The following is a 21,007-nucleotide window of genomic DNA, read 5'->3' as shown; positions in this document are numbered from 1 at the left end:
ACACTGATAGCCATTTTAATGACCCGGTTCAAACAGAACAAATCAGGCAAGCTATCACTGATTAAGATGGCTGTACAGAGGCTGAGTGTTTGAAATATGTGGCCAGTGGGAGCTGCTTAGGGACAGGCAGAAAATTATCAATGACGATGGATAAATGTGATGAGCTCCTCCACACATTTCACACTATGAGGTCTGCTGGATTAGCATTTTAAATACCATCATTATTACAGTAAGAAGAGAAAAATACAGACAAGAGGCACAATCAAACATTTGTTTTTGTTTTTTTTACACGCACTACGGATCGTCTTCTGCTGTTACATACCCATTTATTGATATGAGGCCATGTTACAGGACCTACGCTTAATTGAATTAAATGGGAAGGCGAGCAGGGCTAATAACGCTACATGTTTCATTTGGTATGGCTGCGTATAGAAAATTAGTGGAACAAATGACTACACTACCTATAAATACTGATTAAACATACTCTGTGGAACTAATGGCCATGACGGATGTTTTTCTATGCATACAGCTCTCTTTATGTTGATAATTTGTGGCAGCATCAAAATACTAATCACTTTGAGTGATAAAAGGCACTCTTCTCCCTCCCATTGCATTAAAAGCTCTGTGGGATATAAAAAGTGTGCATGTGAGGGTCGGCACAGGGTGACAGTGGCTCGTTCAATTTGCATATTTCGGACAAACAAGAGTTTTAGTTTTGTTCGTTTACCTCATAGTCTGAAGTCGTGAGGAGGGGGGCATCAATCACACATGGCAGGAAGTGAGGTAAATCTGGAGGCTGCCTTACCTTCTTTTCCTTGTCATGGTGCTTATCCAAAGAGTGAGTGGAAGAATCACTTAAGCTTTGAGCCCTACTACCACGGCCTTTGCTCCTTCTCTAAAAGGTGAAAAAGGAACTTCGAGTTACCATTAAAATCTGTCCAATTACCTTTTTTTCCTATTTCTCACTTCTCTCTCTTCTAGCAGCAAAGAAAATAGCCCTTACTGAGACAAAGGAAACAAAAGACAATTACGGAAAAAGAAGGTGAAAAAAAACATTGTCTTGATTTTTTTATTTTAAATGGTTACTCCATCAAAAGCAACTTGCATGAGCTCTTCAAGTCGACCTATGGTAATGTTTGTTTGTTTGTTTTAATGCAATGCCAACATCCAAGGTTATTTCACTAGGGATGCACGATATATCGGCCACCATATCAGTTTCGGATGAAATTTGGCCGATATATTAAAGCTGATAAATAATGGATTATTTCATACAGCTGAGACACTTCAGATGCACACAGTTCACCAAGATGGATTTGAATTGCTTGAAATATGATTGGAGTCACTTCAAAAAGAAAAATCAAGTTAAGCGCAATTCTGTCATATAGGCTAAATAAAATTATAATGAAAACATTGTAATCATGTACATGGGCCATGGCTTTTAATGGTGAAACTTGTGTCTTTGTAATCAGGCTCTCAAAAATCAAATCTATATCCAAATGTTTATTTATCAGCCAATATACCGGTTATCGGCTTTCAAATTTAAAGAATTATCTTTATCGGCCAAAATTTTCATATCGGTGCATCCCTATATTTTATGTATGGAAATGTAGTTCAGGAAAGCCAAAGAATACCTTTATATAGTTACTTATATTTGATTTCTCTATACAACTACAATTCAACAACATTCTCCATGTACCAACAGAAACGGCTGATTTTATATTAAGGAAAAAATATATAAAGAAGAAGAAAAAAACATTGTGCCATGATGCATGAACTTTACATCCAAACTGACCAACCATTATATTACATTTTCCAACACAATTTTATAGCATTTATTTAAAAAAAAAAAAGAAATCTTGGTAAAATATGCCACATTTCTAAAGCAGCTATTGACAACAAATGCCACAATAATCCTCAGGTCACAAAATGGTCTTTGTTTACCAGCAGCCCACTGAAACAAAGACTGACATGGAAAAGTCAGGGGTTAGTAGCCAGCTATTGAACTATTAATCCAAGAGACTGTGCTGATGTTGTCAGTCCATTAACATGGTGACAGGGCGACATGGTACATCCTGCAGAAACATCATGCTGTCATGTACAATAGAGCTACAACCACAATGGATGACAACAAACAAAACAAGCGACGTATTGTCATTTTATTCTGACAAAATGGGAGACAAAAAAAAAAAAATGTATACAAATATATAATAACATAAATACACACTACCATTCAAAACATTGGAGTCAGTAAGATTTTTATTTGATAAATACAGTAAAATATCAACATTTAAATAACCATTTTCTATTTATATTTCAAATTATAATATTTATTATTTATTTATTATATTTCAAATAATATTTCATTTATATTTGTAATTTATTTCTGTGATGGCAAAGTTACATTTTCAGCAGCCATTACTCCAGTCTCCAATCAGTCATTCTAATATGCTGATGTGGTGCAGCATATTGTCAACATTTATAATAAAAAATAAAAATATGAAACATTGTTTTATGTTTCATATTTTTCTTTTTTATTATAAATGTTGACAATATTCTGCTTAATGCTTCTTTGGAAACTGTTGATACTTTTTTTTTCCAGAATTCTTTGATGAATAGAACACTTAGAAGGACATAATTAATTTTTTATATTTTTTGCTGTCACTTTAGATCAATTTAATGCATCATTGTTGAATACAAGTATAAAAAAAATCTCACTGACCCACAAACTTTTAAACAGTAGTGTATATTTAAATACTTAAAAAATATAATTATAAAAATATATATTTATATATTTGAAAACCACTGAAGCCAAAAAGCCCAACTGAAACCATGAAAAAACATGTAAAATATGAATGAGTGAATAAAATCACAACACTAACCAATTTGGGGGGGAAAAAAACATGAAGTACTCTGACTAAAAACTGAGTCTATTCAACAGTAACCAGAGTAGTCATAAGTGCCTGAATGAAATAAAATGGTGTATACATAAATAAACATCACTATCCCTCCATCCTCAACTCATTACAATGCCCTATGAGAACATCACAAAGCGCTAGCCCTGCCTCCAGCCCCTCACTCAGAAAACCTGTAGAGGACTAGCAGTATCTGAGAAGCCTTTGTTGAGTGGGAGGATAGACACACACACAGCACGAATCTGAGAAGCAGCAGGGGGCTGTGGCTCTAAAGCTCAGTGTAGCTCTAGGGCTGGAGTGAGTAAAACCCCTTACCACACACACACATACATACACACACAGACCGAAGCCCACAAGCACACTAAGGACCGAGCAAAGCTGGACGGAAAACCACAGGCCGTTATGCTGTCACCAAGAGCTGCCACTGGGCAGTCCCTGTATCTTTCTGAAATCTTAGCCTTCTTTTTCTGAGAGGGGTATTAAGACAGAGTGAAGGGGGAAATGCAGGAAAGAGGGGGGAAGATGGGAAGGAGAGGAAAGGAGAGCCACAGACAAAGGTCCAGTGAGTTGCTGTTGATTGTCAATGAGATTAAGGGGTTAAAGGGTTTGAGGGAGATCGAGGTGGGGGCGGCAGGGGCCACTGGGGGTGGACGGGGGGCTTATGCCACAGCTCAGCTTTCAGCAGCTGTAATTGGACCAGGAGTGCCAGACATTCAAGAAATGAGAGATATTCCAGATGAGGGAGTGTCTTTTTCAAAATCCTGGTGAGTTCACGTGCGATTCAGGATGCGTAATAACAGCTTGAACGATGATGACATGGTCACAAGGATGTGCTCGACATGATTCACGTATTGATGAATGTAAAAATCAGTCACTCTAGTGCTTTGGAAATGCACTAGAGACATGAAGTATACCTCAATATATGAAGCACTAATGACAAGAGTCACAAACGATGACCATCAAATACTAATTTACTAGTAAAACACATGTAATTTATGGGAAAACCAACATATGCACTCCCGTCTAAAGGTCTGGGGTCTGTAAGGGTGCTTTCACACAAGCACTTCTGGTGCGCACATGGGTTCCATTGATGTCAGAGTTCAGTTTGTTTAGATGATGTGAACGTGGTTTTCCGAACTAAGGTACGCACCGGGGAACCGAGCCCAAGTCTTCCTATGAAAGGCTGGTCTGGGGGTAAACAAATCCAAATTATACAAAATTGCAGAAGCGAACTGCTATTGATGATGTACGATTCGATAAATCTGTGTTTGGTGACAGACAGATAGACACAAGTGCTGTTACTAATGCTTTGAAGAAAATCTAAATCTAAAACCTAAAAGGTGAGCAACACTATGCATTTTGCCACCTTCTCCTGCATCTTCAGTACCATGCAACAGGGGTAAACTGCTTTGATTGCACAAACGCACCACGGTTCGACCCAAATAATGTAATGTGAACAATCCAGATGTGACAAGGGAAGAGGGCAATCGAACTCTGGTTCGGACCAGGCAATTGAACCAAGTGTGGAAAGCACCCTAAAATTTTTCTCTTTTGATCAAATAAATGCAGACTTGATGAGCATAAGTGCAGTAAACAGCAACATTGTGAAATATTGTTACAAATTTATAACCATTTTAATATTTTAAAATGTAATTTATTCCTGCGATAGCAAAGCTGAATTTTCAGCAGCCACTACTCTACACTGTGTTCCAAATTATTATGCAAGTGACATCAGTAGGATTTCAGTACAATAAACATTCAGATTTTAGTTTTTCTAAGAAAGTGTTTCTTTGTTTATTTATCCATGTCTTTTTAGATATGATTCTCGGACAAATTAATTTGCCACATCTATCGAAACCCTACTTAGAGGTTGTTCCACATTATTAAGCAAGTCACTGTTCTCATGCAATACGGGAAGGAAGAAAGATCTTTCTGAAGATGAAAAGCATGAAATGGTGCAATGCTGTGCAAAAGGCATGAAAACAACTAACACTGTGTGAAAACTGAATGCAGATTATTAAAGTATCATATGATTTGTGAGTGATTTAGAGCACAGCAGAACTCGGTCAGATAAAGGCTTATTAAGGAAAGTTCCTGTCAAAAAAATTAATCGTATTAAAAGGGCAGCTAAAAAAAAGCCAGCGTTGAGCAGCAAACAGGTATTTGAAGCTCCTGGTGTCTGCCACGCAGGCTGGCAGTTGTGCGTAAAGATGCATTTTATCCACTCCAAACCAAACCTCAAAGAGAAACATTTACAGTGGGTGTAGAAATACATTTTCAAACCGTTTTATTGCTGTGGTGTTTTTGCAGCATGGGATAGTGCATTGTATTTCAGAAAGCACTATCCTTCTTTTTATACCATAGCTGAAAATGGCCAGTTACGAACTCCACATATCTTGATTAAGTAATTTTGACACCCTCAGAGACCCTAAAGGGACCTTCCATCTCACTTCCCAATATTCCAGCTCAAATCATCACCCACCAGCTGCCTGCTGACATTGCAGTCTTGATGGAAGGTGGTGGCTATTCACCATCCACCCAGAAATCCATCCATTTAGACCATCCACTGTAGTATGGCATTCGTCAGTGAATAAAACTATTTAAAAATGAGTCTTTATGTATTTCTGAACCAACTGTAAATGTTTCTCTTTGTGAGGTTTGGTTAGTGGTGGCTGAAATGCATCTTTACGCACAACTGCCAGCCTGCATGGAGAGCTTCTTGAGACTCCAGAGACACCAGCAGCTTCAAATTCCTGTTTGCTGCTCAACACTGGCTTTTTTATAGCTGCCCTACAATTAATTTTTTTGACAGGAACTTTCCTTAATAAGCCTTTATCTGACCGAGTTCTGCGGTGCTCTAAATTGCTCACAAATCTTATGATAATTCGATAATCTCCATTTAGTTTTCACACAATATTAGTTTTCTTCATGCCTTTTGCACAACATTGCACCATTTCATGCTTTTCATGAAAGATCTTTCTTCCTCCCCATATTGCATGAGAACTGTGAATTGGTTAATAATGTGAAACAACCTCTAAGTAGGGTTTCCATTTACTTAAGTAGACCTGGCAAATTATTTTGTCTGAGATTGATACCAGTTATCTAAAAAGACATGGATAAATAAACAAACAAACACTTTCTTAGAAAAACTAAAATCTGAACGTTTATTGTACTGAAATCCTACTGATATCTCACTTGCATAATAATTTGGAACAGTGTAGTCTTCAGTGTCAAAAGATCCTTCAGAAATCATTATAATATACTGAAACATTTCTTCTTCTTATTATTATTATTATTATTATAACAGTTGAAAACAGTTGTTTCTGGTACTGCAACTTTTATTTATACTCAGCCTAGACGTCATAAATGTTTTAAAGGGATATTTCACCCAAAAATGAAAATTTGATGTTTATCTGCTTACCCCCAGCGCATCCAAGATGTAGGTGACTTTGTTTCTTCAGTAGAACACAACGCTGTCAGATCGCGATCAGACCTCACTAAACGAATGCTGAACGAAATTGGACATAGTGGTGTCTTAGAGGTAAAAATTATATAAATACTGTTCGGTTTCTCGCACAAACGGATCGTTTGGTGTCTTAGGACATCAATGTGTCGTCACAAGCCACAGGGTTTAATTTGAATTTGTCTATGGAAGTGTTTTTGACTCTTACAGATTTTGTTACCATTCACTCGCATTATTTGACTGACAGACGGCAACGGTTGGAGTTAAAAATCATCATTTGTGTTCTACTGAAGAAACAAAGTCACCTACATCTTGGATGCGCTGGGGGTAAGCAGATAAACATCAAATTTTCATTTTTGGGTGAACTATCCCTTTAATACAAATTGACAATTTCTGAAATATCAGTGAGTAAAGGCATAAATGCTGTGGGATCTGCAGCAGCGGTGCTTTGTGTCAAGGTGTTAGTTAGTATAGAATAGTTTAGAAAAAAAACAGATTCTTACCAGTTTGCTGTAATGGTACTTGCAGTATCCACAGTATTTCACATTATCAGCATCTGACCCCTGTTCTTCACACAACAACCCAGCAAGCTGAGCGCTACATTCAAAGACAAATAAAAAAAAGCATTATTAAAAAGCCTGTACACAATACAGATTAAAAACTGTTTTATTTCAACTATTTGTTATACAATTACATTATATTTCATTCAATTAAAGGGAAGTTTTTAGTTAACATTGCTATTATTTAACAGATGGCATAATTGAGTATATTAACATGCTTATGAGGAAATTTAGCTGGAATATTAGGGCACTGCAACTCACCATGTGACATGAAAGGCCTGTCGGCATCCATGTTTGTTGCATGTCATGCAGGCTCCAGTAGCAGCTTTGCTCTCACGGCCCTGTTCCTCACAGATGTAGCACGTCTAGAAAGAAAGACAGTCACCAAAGTGATTCCTCACATACAGAAAGCAGTTATTATGGTATATAATGCATTGCTACACAGCCCACAGCTTGTTTAGCGTGAAGGCTCTACCAATTTAACAAGTCTCTCAGAAGCCGCCCTTCCCAGCGCCTCGATTATTAGGCAAGTGATAACCATGCCATTTTAAATTGGCTCACAGTGAGGACTCAATTACCAACAGAGCTGAATCTATTTTATCCCAGATTTTAAACCCACTATTTCAAGCATGAGATTAAACTTGGCTCCTTAGTCCTGCGAGTCATCAGACACAGTACTGAATCCAAATCATACAACACTAACTGATTGTATTTTACTTATCTACTGCATTGAAGGGCATCCATAGAAAACAAAACGTAATTAGGTTTTCAAATGAAAAATGAAAGAACTGTGTCATAGCATATCCCATTGGTACTATCAAACATTGTTTTCTATACCCTCATGGTTGAGCAAAAAAGTTAAGCTAACATCTAAACATTTGGACTTTGCAAATTTAGTTCTGAATTACAGTGATGCACAAGTATCCAATTTGCAGTAGTAAAAAAAAAAAAAAAAAAAAAGACCCCATCAGAACATCAGCTATACAAGTCATTTTCAAGTCATTCGAGTTTAATGGATACTGACTATAAAAATCATTAGTAGCCAACTTTAAAAATCCAGGTTTTCCATAATGGATTAGGAAATTCAATGACACATAAGTATGGATGGTTCTTGTCATTTCAGGCCGCAAGTGTAAATTCCCATAACATGGATCTCAGTTTTCCTTTATTCAGCTTTGGAGTATAATTAATGGCAACATTCTATGTTTATACAAGATTGATAAATGTAGCACTTGGTCCCTTAAGAAAACACATTCACAGTATAGGACTAAACTCCTTACACGCATACTGTTTACATTGTTGAGCTGATTTATGAGGCTCTTATGTTGAGCCTTTGCTTTTCGATTGATATCCAAACTATAAGCGTTTGTCTTTCAGAGGTTAGGGAACTTACCTTGTTATAACGTTCATGGGGGACAGACTGAAGCACAATAGGCTCCATGGTGGATACATTAGCGAACTCCACTTCTGGGATATAAAGAGCACAAACCACATGGGCCCAACCTAAACAAGACACATGATAGATGATCAGTAGATGTTACATAAAATGCTAAGATTAAATTATTACTTTATTTTTATAGGAACTTGTTTTGAAGATGGAAATGGGCTTAACTGCATAAAAAGTGTGCTTAATAAATACCATCAAATGGCTAAATAAATAAATGATAAGCTAAACAATTAAAAAAAAAAAAAAAAATCAATTAAATACAATAAAGTAATTTTTACTATTAAAACAATTAAATATAACATTTAAATGTATCATTAATTAATAATAATTAAAATTATGATGGCATTAAAAAATATGGATAATGCCATAAAAGAAGCATTTAAATTGAATATGTGTGTCTGCTGACTGTCAAACATTTTGGGTCTTTTTTTTTTTGTTAAAAAGAGCCTACGTTCATTTGTTTGCTTACAGTCATGCCTTTGGGGCACGCCTGGCTTCCTCCACAGTGTGAAAAACACTTATTAAAGCATGTGGGCTGAGTGTGACCGCAAAGACGAAATACCCAGGACTGGAAGAGGCAGAGGCATATTCTCTCCTGCCTAGCGTCTAGACCAAGTGTTGAACCATAGGGTGTCAGCCACAAGCACACTACATAAATATTATATCATAAATTTTAGACTACTACTACTAAACTTTTTCTCCACATCAACTGGCTTTTTACCAGAAAACCCCTAAACTGAGCTGATTTAGATTTAATGACCATATTCCGCAATATTTTTGTAAAAGGAGAGCAGATGGTATTGATATCAAGATGAAATTTACCAAAAAGAAATGAGCAAATGAGCTCTGTTTATCCAGCGCAAGGGCACAATAACAGGCCTAAACTTAAAGGTGAACCCATGAACTGTCTTTGACCCCAGCCTAAAGGGACAAGGAGGTGGGTTTTGTTGTTTTGAAGTCACTCCAAGAATCCAGCAGAAGCCTATAAAACCAGGCAATAAAACCCAAGCACACCCCAAAGAACTTCTAAACCCCTCAAACAGAAGGGTGGCACACTTAAAAAAAAAAAAAAAGAATGATTTGTCAAAGATGTCTTTAGCTGAGAATAAAGTACTCAAATAATCTTGTTCTTGACAGACAGAATAAGTGAAATCTTTGTGACTAAAGCAACAGTAAATACTGAAGGCCTGTAGCAGGGAGGCAAAAATGCTCTATGAACATTTTAGAAGGTATGAGTTTCAGTTTTTATTTTCCTTGCATGTGTTTCAGCATGTTGTTAGGCCAGGTATAAGCCCCTGCTCCAGTGTTTTCATTTGGGATTATTCTTGTTTGCATAACTTAACAGTAGCAACATCTGTAAAAACCTCTCCATGTGCTGGTCTGGGGAGCAAGGAGGTCACTGCTGCTGAGTTTTATTCTCAGTTGGCTGAAATGTAAAGATTTCTCTAAAGCAACACCTAAAATCTCACTTGTGAGATCACTGCTGGTTCGAACAAGCTCTTTCTAAAATTTATGTTTCAGAATTCTTCACTCCTACTCGTAAATAATGGCAAAAGATGGAATGCTTATCTCGAAGAATTTCAAAAGGCTTTACAAATTCAAGCCAAAAAAAAGAGATTACATGGTCTGAAACAGCTAAACCATAAGCCTGGGGCAATGATGTTTCCCTCATGGCCGTTAAACAGCTCACCACCCCTAAAGATGGGGCATGGTCCCGCAGCTGTGTCCCATGCCATGTTTACAGTCTCTGAGCTGCCCTTGCCGTGAACCCAGAGCATGAAGAAGAGTCGTCCCCTCTCAGCCTCACAATGACCCCGCTGAGACCGCCCACCCATAAAAACAAGGTGAGACAAACACGCACACTTCCTAACTCCTTTTGCTCCATTAATCTGAAAAAATTAAGCAGATAAAATCTGCCTTTTGTGCCAAAACAAATATTCCAAGACTAAGTCAAACTTTTGGTTCATTCAAAAGAAGTTCAGATAGTAAAAGAAGAAATGGTAAAATAGATAAATAATTATTCATTGTGAAAATTTCCCTAAAATCCACATTAAATTATTTTAAGGTGAGACATATGAAGATACATATGACTAATTAATAGCTTAGTGATGAGATATGTTATATCCTTTTGACAGGAGCATTTCTGTGATAATTAAAACTGCCAGAGGATATCAGTGAAATACTTCATAGAAGAGATAATCAATTCACTACATTTTTTTTTTTGCATTGACTTTCATTAGAGGCGTCAAAATAGAAAAGCGTCATCCTAATCAGCACATATGTTCCTCTCAAGAGCTTCACATCATTTTATCACCTCACAATAAAATTGGTCTGACAGATTTTCTTTTTGAATTGGAGATAATAGTAAAAAACCCACTGTTAACTGTTAAAATATGTTTATGCTACAGGCCTATATTTAGCTACTGAGCAACTGCAGTCTGTTTTTGCCAATAACATGTAGATTAGGACTAAGGCTGGTGATAGTTTTTCTTTAGCAAGTGCAAAGTAAAAGAGTCAGCATGAAGTTAGATGTCCTACCTCCATTATCTGTTCGTTTCAGTGCTCCGTCTTTGTGGGGACACAGCTCACACCTCTGTGAAAAGAGGAGAAATAACATGAACCCACACTCCATCCAACCATCTGCAGGCCAGACACAGCTCTGAGGGCTTTCAGGAACTCTACTTCTGACATGGACATCAAATTAAAGCAGAGTTTAGAGGTTAGACATCATTTTCTTCCTTGAAACTAGAGAACAGAGCAACTTGGCAAAACTGATCAATGAAACTGTAGACAAGAGCCTTTGATAGTTCACTTGGAGCTGGAAAACATCCACTGCTGCAACCCCGAAGAGCTGCTTCTATATTCAAGGATAAAATAGGATGTGCTCTGCTAAAGGAGAAAAACTGGTTTAGACAACCGTTTTCTGAAGCAAATGACAGGACAAGAAGAAAAAACCCTCGGAATGTAAGAGGAATGTTCAAATAAAGAACATTTACTCAGTTACTACCCTTTTTGAACAACAAAAACAACAGAGATGGTTGAATGTGTCCTAAAGAAATGGGCACTGACACATGGCCTATTACACAGCATATCATGCATATACACTATGACATTTCACTCATCTTTAAAGCCTTGAACAGGGTTAGATATTGGGGCATAACATTGTGCTTGGAACCATGCCGTTATTTGCCACATACCACTATGTTCAAAGTTTTTAAGCTTCTGCTCAGTCTGCTGTCCTCCTCCTCTTTGTTACAGGTGGTGGACAGTCCTCCTCCTTCAGGGGTCTGCCAGCTCGGCTTTCTCCCCCTCCACCCTTTAATCTTTGGGAATGAAGTGGCAGAGCAGGGCACAAATGGGGGAAAAAAATGGGCTCATTTTTAGTAAGTGGAGGAATGAGGACAAATGCAGAAATTTGGTTTCATAATTATGCTTTGGGAATACAAAAAAAATTCTCCAGTGTCATTCCGTGTCAACTCAACCAGAGGTCTCCGCCTCAAATTTTTGATTTTGTTAATATTTTATCTGTAGAAATAGTGATGAAAGAGTAATTCACTATATTGTAGAGGGGAGTCAAAATGGCAATTTTCACCTGAGATTTGGAACGGGTGTAAAAATGACTTTAGAAAGATGGCAGCATCATTATTTTATTTTTACTCCGAGATTGGTAGGTCTGTTAGTAAAATTGACATTGGCAATCTTTGTTTCATTATATGCTAACAGGCAAACAATTTTACCTGCTGAAAATGGATAAAATTCAACTATTTGAACATGAAGCTGTATTGAGATCCCCACATCTATGGGACTGAACTATACAGGGCCTTGAAAATGAAGATTTCAAGAGGAAAGTTTATTAATAATGAGAATCTAGAAGGATATTAAGATATCTTGAATACTTTTAGAGTTATAGGCATGCAAACTTTGGAAAAGGAATATTTATGGCACTCAGACAGATATGTTCTATGCAATTGAGTTGAAACTAGAAAATATATATTTTTCTATCAACATTATTTTCTCTTCAGATATTCCTCTTTAAAAAAAAAAAAAAAAAAAAAAGTATCAGCTGTATGTGAAGTGACCTACATTTTGTTTTTGACCACTGGAAATGTGTACAATTTACCAATTTACTCATGGAGCTGCATTAAGATCTACATATCTCTGGGATTGAACCATTCGAGGGCCTTTAAAATGAAGATACCAAAAGAAAAGTTAAGAACCAGAATCTAAAATGATATTAAGATATCTTTAATACTGCTTGAGTTACAAGCATGCAAACTTACAGGCATGCAGACCATTTTTGAACGGTCACCGTTGGCATATAATGAAACAAAGATTGCTAGTCAACATATTTTACTAACAGACTTACCAATCTCTGTGAAAAATAAAATAATGATGCTGCCATCTTTCTAAAGTCATTTTTACTCCCCTGTCATTTATCTCCAAATCTCAAGTGAAAATTGTCATTTTGACCCCCCTCTACAAAATAGTGGATTACTGGCTTTCATCTCTCTACAGAAAAAAATATTTACAAAATCAAACATTTGAGAAGGGGACATTTCTGAAATTTGGTTGATTTGACATGGAATGACCCACCAGCAAGAAACCTTTCTGATAGTGCAAATTACGATTTTCACAAATCTTTGGGTTTGGATTGGTTAGAAGTGGCAAAAAGGCCACAAAATTATTACATGACAAACCTGTGGATACAAATTAGGGAAGAAAAATCCTGTTCCTTTTCAGAATAAGAGCAGTTGGCATTGAATAATGTCCCTAACCTCATAAAAGGTGTTATGTGGGATGCCTTGTTTTGCCATGAATCCAGATCTTTCAACAAAAATACTTACATAATGGGATGCGTGACAGGTTTCCCCTTCTTGTGACCCACTATTCTTCTACTCTAAACTGCCACTTAGGTATCATACCTACCTGACAGCTTGCACAAGACATGTACAGCTGTCAGATCACTGAGCTCTCAAAAGGAAACCGCTTTAACTGCCAACACAACTTAACCTATCCGAATCAATTGTTTCCTTTACCCCATCACCATCTTCTATTTATAAATACTAGAACAGCATTTATTTTAAGCTACTGCATGTTTTATATACAAAAAAAAAAGGGGGGACATTACTCAGGACACTATAATTGAATGCAATACATAATACAAGGATGTTGAATATAAATATGGTTTTGGAGACTCTGCAATCATAATTTTCTTTTTGCTCATATTTATTATGTGAAAATAATTTATGAAAAAATCAGAAATAAAGAAAACAGACTACTTGTTTCACTATACAATCACTCCATGTTACTACATGACAGAAAATGCTCCACAAATGACCAAAACAGAGATTCAATAGTTGACAGAGGAAAAAAAGGAGAGAAATATGAACTCTGAAGCTATATCTAAGCCATAAAGAAGCTTTTTGCACAATTCAGAACAATTTCAGCTTAAACCTCTTACCATTCAGACAAGTCAAAAAAAGAAAAGATCATTTTAATACCACTTTATTACATCTGTTATACATACAGGCCTAAGAGTCCTGCCAAGTCATACAGTTTTTATATACATACAATCCACATTTACTGTTCGGTACACATTGGCAAATATGTGATTTAAGGTTAAATGTTTAAGCCCACTTCCAGAAACTGATTTAAAAAAAAAAAAAAAAAACTTTTCAAAAAGACCAAACAGAGAAACTGCAGTCTCAGAGTTTATGCATAGACAACCTGCTTCATAATTACTAAACTGTAGAAGATATGAATTCACACAAAAATAAATAAAAATATTGATATGAATCTAAAGTATCAATACAAGATCATGAGAGAAAAAATGTGATGAAAATATATGACACTATCTTAGAGTTGCACGATTAATTGAAAAGATTAATTAAAAGATTGCAATCTTGATTTCAACATTCGAATTAGAGCTGGGCGATATATCGAATGCTTTTGTCACGTGCATTTCGTCAGTAAAGCCGGTTCCCTGATTACCGCTTAATCGCCATCACCTGCTTTCAAATGGAGTGCCATTTAATAGACAGAGCCGTAGTTCATTGACAAGCTATGCAATATCACATTCAATATCGATATGAATCGCTGTCGATATTGAACGCGATATTGCGTGGCTTGTCAGTGAACTATGGCTCTGTCTATTAAATGGCACTCCATTTGAAAGCAGCTGGTGGCGATTTAGCGGTAATCAGGGAACCGGCTTTACTGACGAAATGCGCGTGACAAAAGCATTCGATATATCGCCCAGCCCTAATTCGAATGCGATCTTATTCCTAAATGACAACGATTCGGCTATGTCTATTAATAATTTTGACAAGTACGATTACAGCGAACATTCTAATCTGCCTTGGCGCTGCAATTCACAGAGAGCAGCTGTCATGTATAGGTGTAAAACAGGTTCACAAACTTTTCAACCACACAGTATCATTATTTCTTAAAATAATTACAATTATGACAAGAACTGGGTTAAAAGTTCATAGTTCGGATATAAACACTGTCTACAGTAGCAATTAAAACTTGAAATTGAACTTGCCACTTCAGATAAAGATTGTATCAATTACATTGTTACACCAGAAGGTGGCAATATGTGACTGTTAAAAAATGCATGTCATTGAATTATTCATTCAAGAGATTCATTCAAAAGCGCTCATTAAAATTATTAAATAATGATTTAAAAAATTAATTCAAATGAATTATGAATTGTGGGAGAATCGTGATATCTATTTTAAACAAAAAACTTAGGATTCTCAATTTATTCAGAATTGTGCAGCTTTAAATACTAGGCTAACTAATGCAAGTAAAAAGTCCTTAAATTATTAAAAATACGTAATACAATAAAAACAAAAAAGCAAATTACAAACAATAGGTCAAATGCAATTGAAAAAAGATACAAATTAAAAAGAGTGCTTTAATTTTTTCATGCAAGTCTATAAGTATTCAGCTTACAGCCTAATACAGAAATGTAATAATCAAATGTAAAATAAAACACAGCATAGTCTTCACAGTAAAAATGAACCTTGCTCTGATTATTATTAAAGATACAAAAAAGTTATTCAGTCACCTTAACATTAATGACACAAACAGCAGCAGGTATATTAGGTTGGTGTCACTTTAAGACCTCATGCACGAATCCAATATACTTATACACATTCTATTTTCTCCCATCTGTTTATGTTCACTTAAGACATAACTGACTGGGTTTACTTGAATATGTTTACTGGCTTTACTTTTAGGCATGTACCCGAAGCTCAAACTTTGCTTGTCCATGTTCTGCTCCGTGTCGGAGCACGGCCACAGAAAGCTGCCTGAGGAACGGCGCAAGTCTCTTTCACACTTTTAATAACTCTTTTTAATATCAAGCACATCCCATTTTATCAAAGTCACATTACATGCAAGTTTGGGCTTTAAAAGGAGGAGCGAAAGCCAACAATGAAAAGGGATGGCATGGGGTACAATAATTGATTTATCTTATTTTCATAATTGTTGGAAGCAAAAAAAACAAAATCAAAACTCAGTTTCAATCGCACAGCCCTAGCTCACAGACAAAACCATTGACAGAAATGACATTTGTCCATGCGTACCCTGATCTTTAAGGCATTGTATTCTGATCTGACAAGATCAAACTGTCTGAATGCCTAAATGTCCATTGCCTGGCCTTCAACCATATTTATTTTAATTTATATTATGGAGCTGTTGAATGCTTGAATCTGATTGGTTGACCAACGTTCTAAGGTGTGCAATTATTTTCAGGGAAATGCATGGCTAAAGTAGTTCTAAGTAGGTCTTGACCGCATTGCAGATCCATATCACTTTTCCCGAATGATTTCAGTTATTTTAATAGGTCCTACAGCCTACAACCGCAAAAAAAAAAAAAACAACACCGACCAAGCAAATAAATATAGTAAACAATAGGATGAAAATGACAAAATACATTTTATTGTTTCCTAAAAGCGCAAACTCTCTCCCACTCTCTCAAACGTACACATGTACTGTATAGTACGGACACACACTCACAAAGAAACGTTTAGACAGTCTGACGAATTAATCAGCAAAATAGTTTAGCAACATGTCAAGCTACATTAGATTTCACACCAGCGAGGTAATGACTGTGTGGTTCTTGAGGTAAATAAACTTATAGTTTCGGTAGTAGAGGAGACACTGCTACCGTGAGAGATGCACAGACTCAGGTAGGCTAATTCACATTATCCCTCTCTCTCAACTGCGTAAATAACTTTATCAACTGTATTATTCTGCTATCGAGGTTCAAGCCTCCATTACTAGTTCTGAAATGACGTTTTGAAATTAGCAACAGAGGCTTGGGTTGAGATGCGTAAGAAATCAGTCCCACACACAAGAGAGTTTTAAGGACAAAAACCTGACAAATGTCTTCTTGACATCATTATTTTCTAAGAATTCAATGGCCCGTGTTTCAATTATTCCTTACAAGTCCCTCAACTAGAGTTGCAAAAAGTACCAACTTTGGTACCAATTGGTACTGAAATTTTAAAAATGTGACACTTTGTGCACTGTTGATCGAATTCGTAAACACCCCTGATTGGCCATTGTGCTCATCGGCTACAATGATCAACACACGGGACCGTTTGAAAGCACATGAAAGTGTTTGAATTTGAAAGCGTTTTGAAAGCAAAAGCGGACGGGTCTGCGATAATGCTCCCATGTGTATCTGTGCAAGCGCTTGGTGAAGAGGATCATTGATGACTATTTACAATGTTTTTGAAGTGTTGATCATTGAAGCCAATCAAAAACATACCCAATGAGCCGTGAAAACAATGGCCAATCAGAGGTGTTTACGAATCCGCACTACAGTACTCAAAGTGTCACATTTTTTAAATTTCAATACCGACTTGGTACCGAAATCTGTACTTTTGGAACTCTACCCTCAACGTTGCTACCAAAGCTTTTGACTGGAAAACTATAAGACAAGTTACAATAACCAGTTCAAAGTATCAATAATAAATATTATCCGACAAATGGGAACTGAAAACAAATCCACAATATACAAAAAGAGGAAGGAGACCTGTACTTCAGCAAAACAGATAGCCTGAAAGATTTGTATAAAGATGAGGAAACTCACCACCCTGGCAGCACGTTCCTGTGATTCACATTTCCTGCAGAACCAGGGTCCTGTGGGGACTTGGACAATTCCATAGCAGGCTGAAACAACAGGAATGAAGGACAGATGAGATGATGAGACTTTCTTCCAACTACTGTAAATCTGACAGCTTTACTATCTCATCCTGTCAGGATTCGAGATTAACACGAGAGTGTTAAAAACGATATTTTAAGAAATGTGTGAGATATATTTGTAGTGCAACAACATCAGGGAATGAAATTCGTGGTTAACTCAAGTGGCACGTGACTTGTACCACAGTGACATTTGACAGGAAATGCTGTTGCCTAGATGCATTTGAAAAAACACGTTAGATTATATCTTGATGAGCAGACAAAACAAAATGCAGCTTTAACACTTTGCAGAACAAAAGCGTGTGAGAGGTTCTCATCTTTTCATGTGTCACTGGTCTCAAAACAGTTTGTCTTATTCATGAACATTTCAAATGAGTTTAGTTTGTTTTAATCTATAGCAAAGTTCATTTATTACAAGCATTTCTATCATTTTTGACTCAACAACCTAAACTAGGTTCTAAACAAACAATGTGAATGAAAACCTAATTAGACCAAAAAGAGATCCATGTTCACTTTCAAGGTCAGGGAAAGGTGCAAAGAGAATCCTTTTTTTTTTAAATCCACTTACTAAAGGTCTTTGCATGTTTGTTTATTTTCACATAAAATATATAAAATAAATATTTATATATCTTAACTGAGAAAATGTAAAATAGCTGATGGAAAAACTAGACATTGACCATTTATTTTTGGTGGACAAAATGTAATTTCTACACTCAACAAAATTATTTAAATACATGCAAGTATTCAAATTTCTGTTTCATAGTTATTTTTGAGCAAATGTGAATGAACATTTCCAAGTTTGCAACAACAGGCAAAAAACTAAGCAAAATGTTTTGCTGCAATGTCACAAATAGTCAGCTAATCAATAGCCGGCATATCAGACACCTGCCCAAACACTAACAATAACATCTTTCTACAAGTCTAAAGGTGACCACTTTATCCATTTGTACTGGATCACCTTCAGTGAACTAAAACAGATGCTGAAGAAAGAAATGACAGCTCTGACACCAAATCTAGGATATAATACATCTGAACTGAGCATGTCAACTATTTAAAATGCATGTAAAAGCAAAAACTTGTTAATCAAAGTTATTCAAGAAGGAATTTTTCCATTGCATGCATGAAGGATAAAATATTTCTTAATAAAAAATAACTCAGGATCTCAATGTCAACCTCAATGACAGCCCGTCACTCTTTAAAAATGACAGATCAGGGTAGCGTTTCCCAAAAGCATCGTAAGCCTAAGTTGATCGTAGCTCCATTGGTTTCAATGGAGCTACGATCAAACTTAAGCTTACGATGCTTTTGGGAAACGCTACCCAGATTTTTATTTTTTAACATAAAAGTTGATTTTCAAAACTCGGTTTTTCTGTTTCACACGTCTGTAACCATTAAGTTTCACCCCAAAGACAAGTGTCTTGAAGTTTATCAATATATTCATGTGAACTGTCATCTTGAAGCGTCGCAAACTAAAATAATACAAGACAAATAAACTACATGTGGAAGGCCAATCAAGATCCTGTTAAGAGTCCGGAATTTGTTGACAGCTTTGCTGACTAGCCATAAATGTGTGTTATCAGCCTAGCTGTAATGACTTCCAGAGCTTGTCTCAATGTGACTCATCTCTGTTACCATAGCGGTGACTGACACGTTGTTGGTCCTGAGACAGTGGAGATAATGAACAACCATAAGCGACATGCTGTTACAGCCGTGTAGCGCTCGTGCTAACGAATAACATTAGCACACCAACAGGCCTTCGGTGAACCGTTGCTCCACAACAACCGCCACACCTTAAAAACGCTCCAAATTAACCTTTAAAATATTTAACATTTCCTTCCTGTCATTCCAATAACATAAATAAGCGCCAGTGGTTAAACTTAGGTCATGCTGACTCTTCGTTGAGCTAAGCTAGGCTATGTTATGCTAAGCTAAGCTAATTCTCTCACCACAACAGAAGGGAACTTATCAAAACATCCGCCTAAAATATGTCCGTTCCTCAAGAAAAACAAAAAGTGTAAGTCTTATATATTTACCTTGGTGGACGGCAACGTTACAGCCGTGACCGTCGCAGTAGACTAGGGGGTTTTCGGCCCAGCCTCTCTCATCCGAGCAAACGCAGCAGCCTCCGATCATCTCCTTCATATTACTCGCCGAGTCGTCGTCTTCCTCTGCCAGATACAGCTCGCTGGATACCATCTACCATCAGCAGCGCACAAAGACCAACAAAAATGCGGTCGGCCGTTTGTCTCACGAATCCCTATCTCCCCTGAAAGCCGTATTTTATGTCCCATTTCGATGAAAAGCCATATTTCAGTTGCGTTGTTTTTGAAGGCGGTATTTTTTTGGCTCAACACACAAACCCCGTACTGGAGGCTCTCGGGATGTGGAGGCGCGTGTGCGCGCATGCGCGGATAAGTAGAACGGGTTGAGTGGAAGAGGCCTCTCGGGGCTGGTTGATCCACGCGGCGAACGCCATTGAATTTTACCGCGAGCGGGGGAAGACGAGCTACAGTGCACTGCACTTCTCGTGCTACGATCATCTGGGAGTTTTTGTTTTGAGCTGAAATGACGTTACTTTACAGAGAAGTGCGTACATTCCACTTACGAATGTGATGCAGGTTCTGGTAACACATGCTGTTAAGGTGCGAAATAACTTGTCAAAATTAAATACCAGTTTATCCTCAGTAGATTACCCCCAAGAATTAATTATATTAATTTTCAAACTTTATGAGTGGTACATATCACCTTTATTTAAACGTTATAGAAGATAAAGGCAAAAGAATAAACTATAGCTAATGCATACAATTGACTTAAGTGCCCCTTAAAATTAATTAGTGGAGCTCGTTTAAATTTGTTCTTATAATTTCACATTTATAGGAGATCCTCTAGAAGCGGTATAGGCATATCTCATATTTAATGTTTAATCAATTGGATAAGCTACTATATAAATATTACATTACAGTAGGCCTATATATAGGGTATATATGCCCCAGTTAAGGTATTTTAAGCGGTTTGCCGAAGTTTCGCCTAAACTACCTGTCGTTTTGGTTACTTAAGGCAAACTTTAGGTTATTGTCAACACAAACCAATAAACTAACAAATGTCCTATAGCTTCCAGTTTTATTGAATCTCAATGTTGCTTGCATGGCCCATGTATCATGACATCTGTGGGACTATGAAAAACAAAAGTGCCGTTTAACATATCTATAAAAAAAATGTAAACAATGTATCTGGCATGTTTTTTATGCCCCTTAAATATTAGCGCCAAAAAAGTGAATGTAGGCTACAAATAAACTCTCTTTTAAAACCAAATAGCACAAACCTTGACCCAACGTTTCCCAGGACCCCATTACAAAACACAAACCTGTAGGCTACAACAGTCCGAAACACTCGCCTTTTTATGTTGTGG

At 36.8% G+C, this 21,007-nt stretch overlaps 1 protein-coding gene across 3 annotated transcripts in view; it reads right to left on the bottom strand.

Annotated features, from left to right (window-relative positions):
- Positions 1 to 20,674, bottom strand: part of mllt10 (MLLT10 histone lysine methyltransferase DOT1L cofactor) — a 54,161-nt gene extending 33,487 nt beyond the window's left edge. Inside the window, exons 1-7 of one of the 3 annotated variants that reach the window (XM_067378700.1) lie at positions 19,632 to 20,674; positions 17,489 to 17,568; positions 11,580 to 11,705; positions 10,921 to 10,975; positions 8,329 to 8,438; positions 7,197 to 7,300; positions 6,879 to 6,972 (exon numbers count right to left, since the gene is read on the bottom strand). In XM_067378700.1, coding sequence (XP_067234801.1) covers positions 6,879 to 6,972; positions 7,197 to 7,300; positions 8,329 to 8,438; positions 10,921 to 10,975; positions 11,580 to 11,705; positions 17,489 to 17,568; positions 19,632 to 19,794 — 732 coding nt within the window. In that variant the 5' untranslated portion in view covers positions 19,795 to 20,674. The remainder of the gene's footprint in view (positions 1 to 6,878; positions 6,973 to 7,196; positions 7,301 to 8,328; positions 8,439 to 10,920; positions 10,976 to 11,579; positions 11,706 to 17,488; positions 17,569 to 19,631) is intronic. The other 2 variants (XM_067378699.1, XM_067378701.1) reach the window with 2 other exon arrangements.
- Positions 20,675 to 21,007: the final 333 nt, after the last annotated feature.

The sequence above is a fragment of the Chanodichthys erythropterus genome, chromosome 23 (assembly GCF_024489055.1).
Source record: "Chanodichthys erythropterus isolate Z2021 chromosome 23, ASM2448905v1, whole genome shotgun sequence".
Classification (NCBI taxonomy): domain Eukaryota; kingdom Metazoa; phylum Chordata; class Actinopteri; order Cypriniformes; family Xenocyprididae; genus Chanodichthys; species Chanodichthys erythropterus.
Note: the sequence above shows the minus strand (reverse complement) of the source record. Positions and strands in the feature narration are given on the sequence as shown.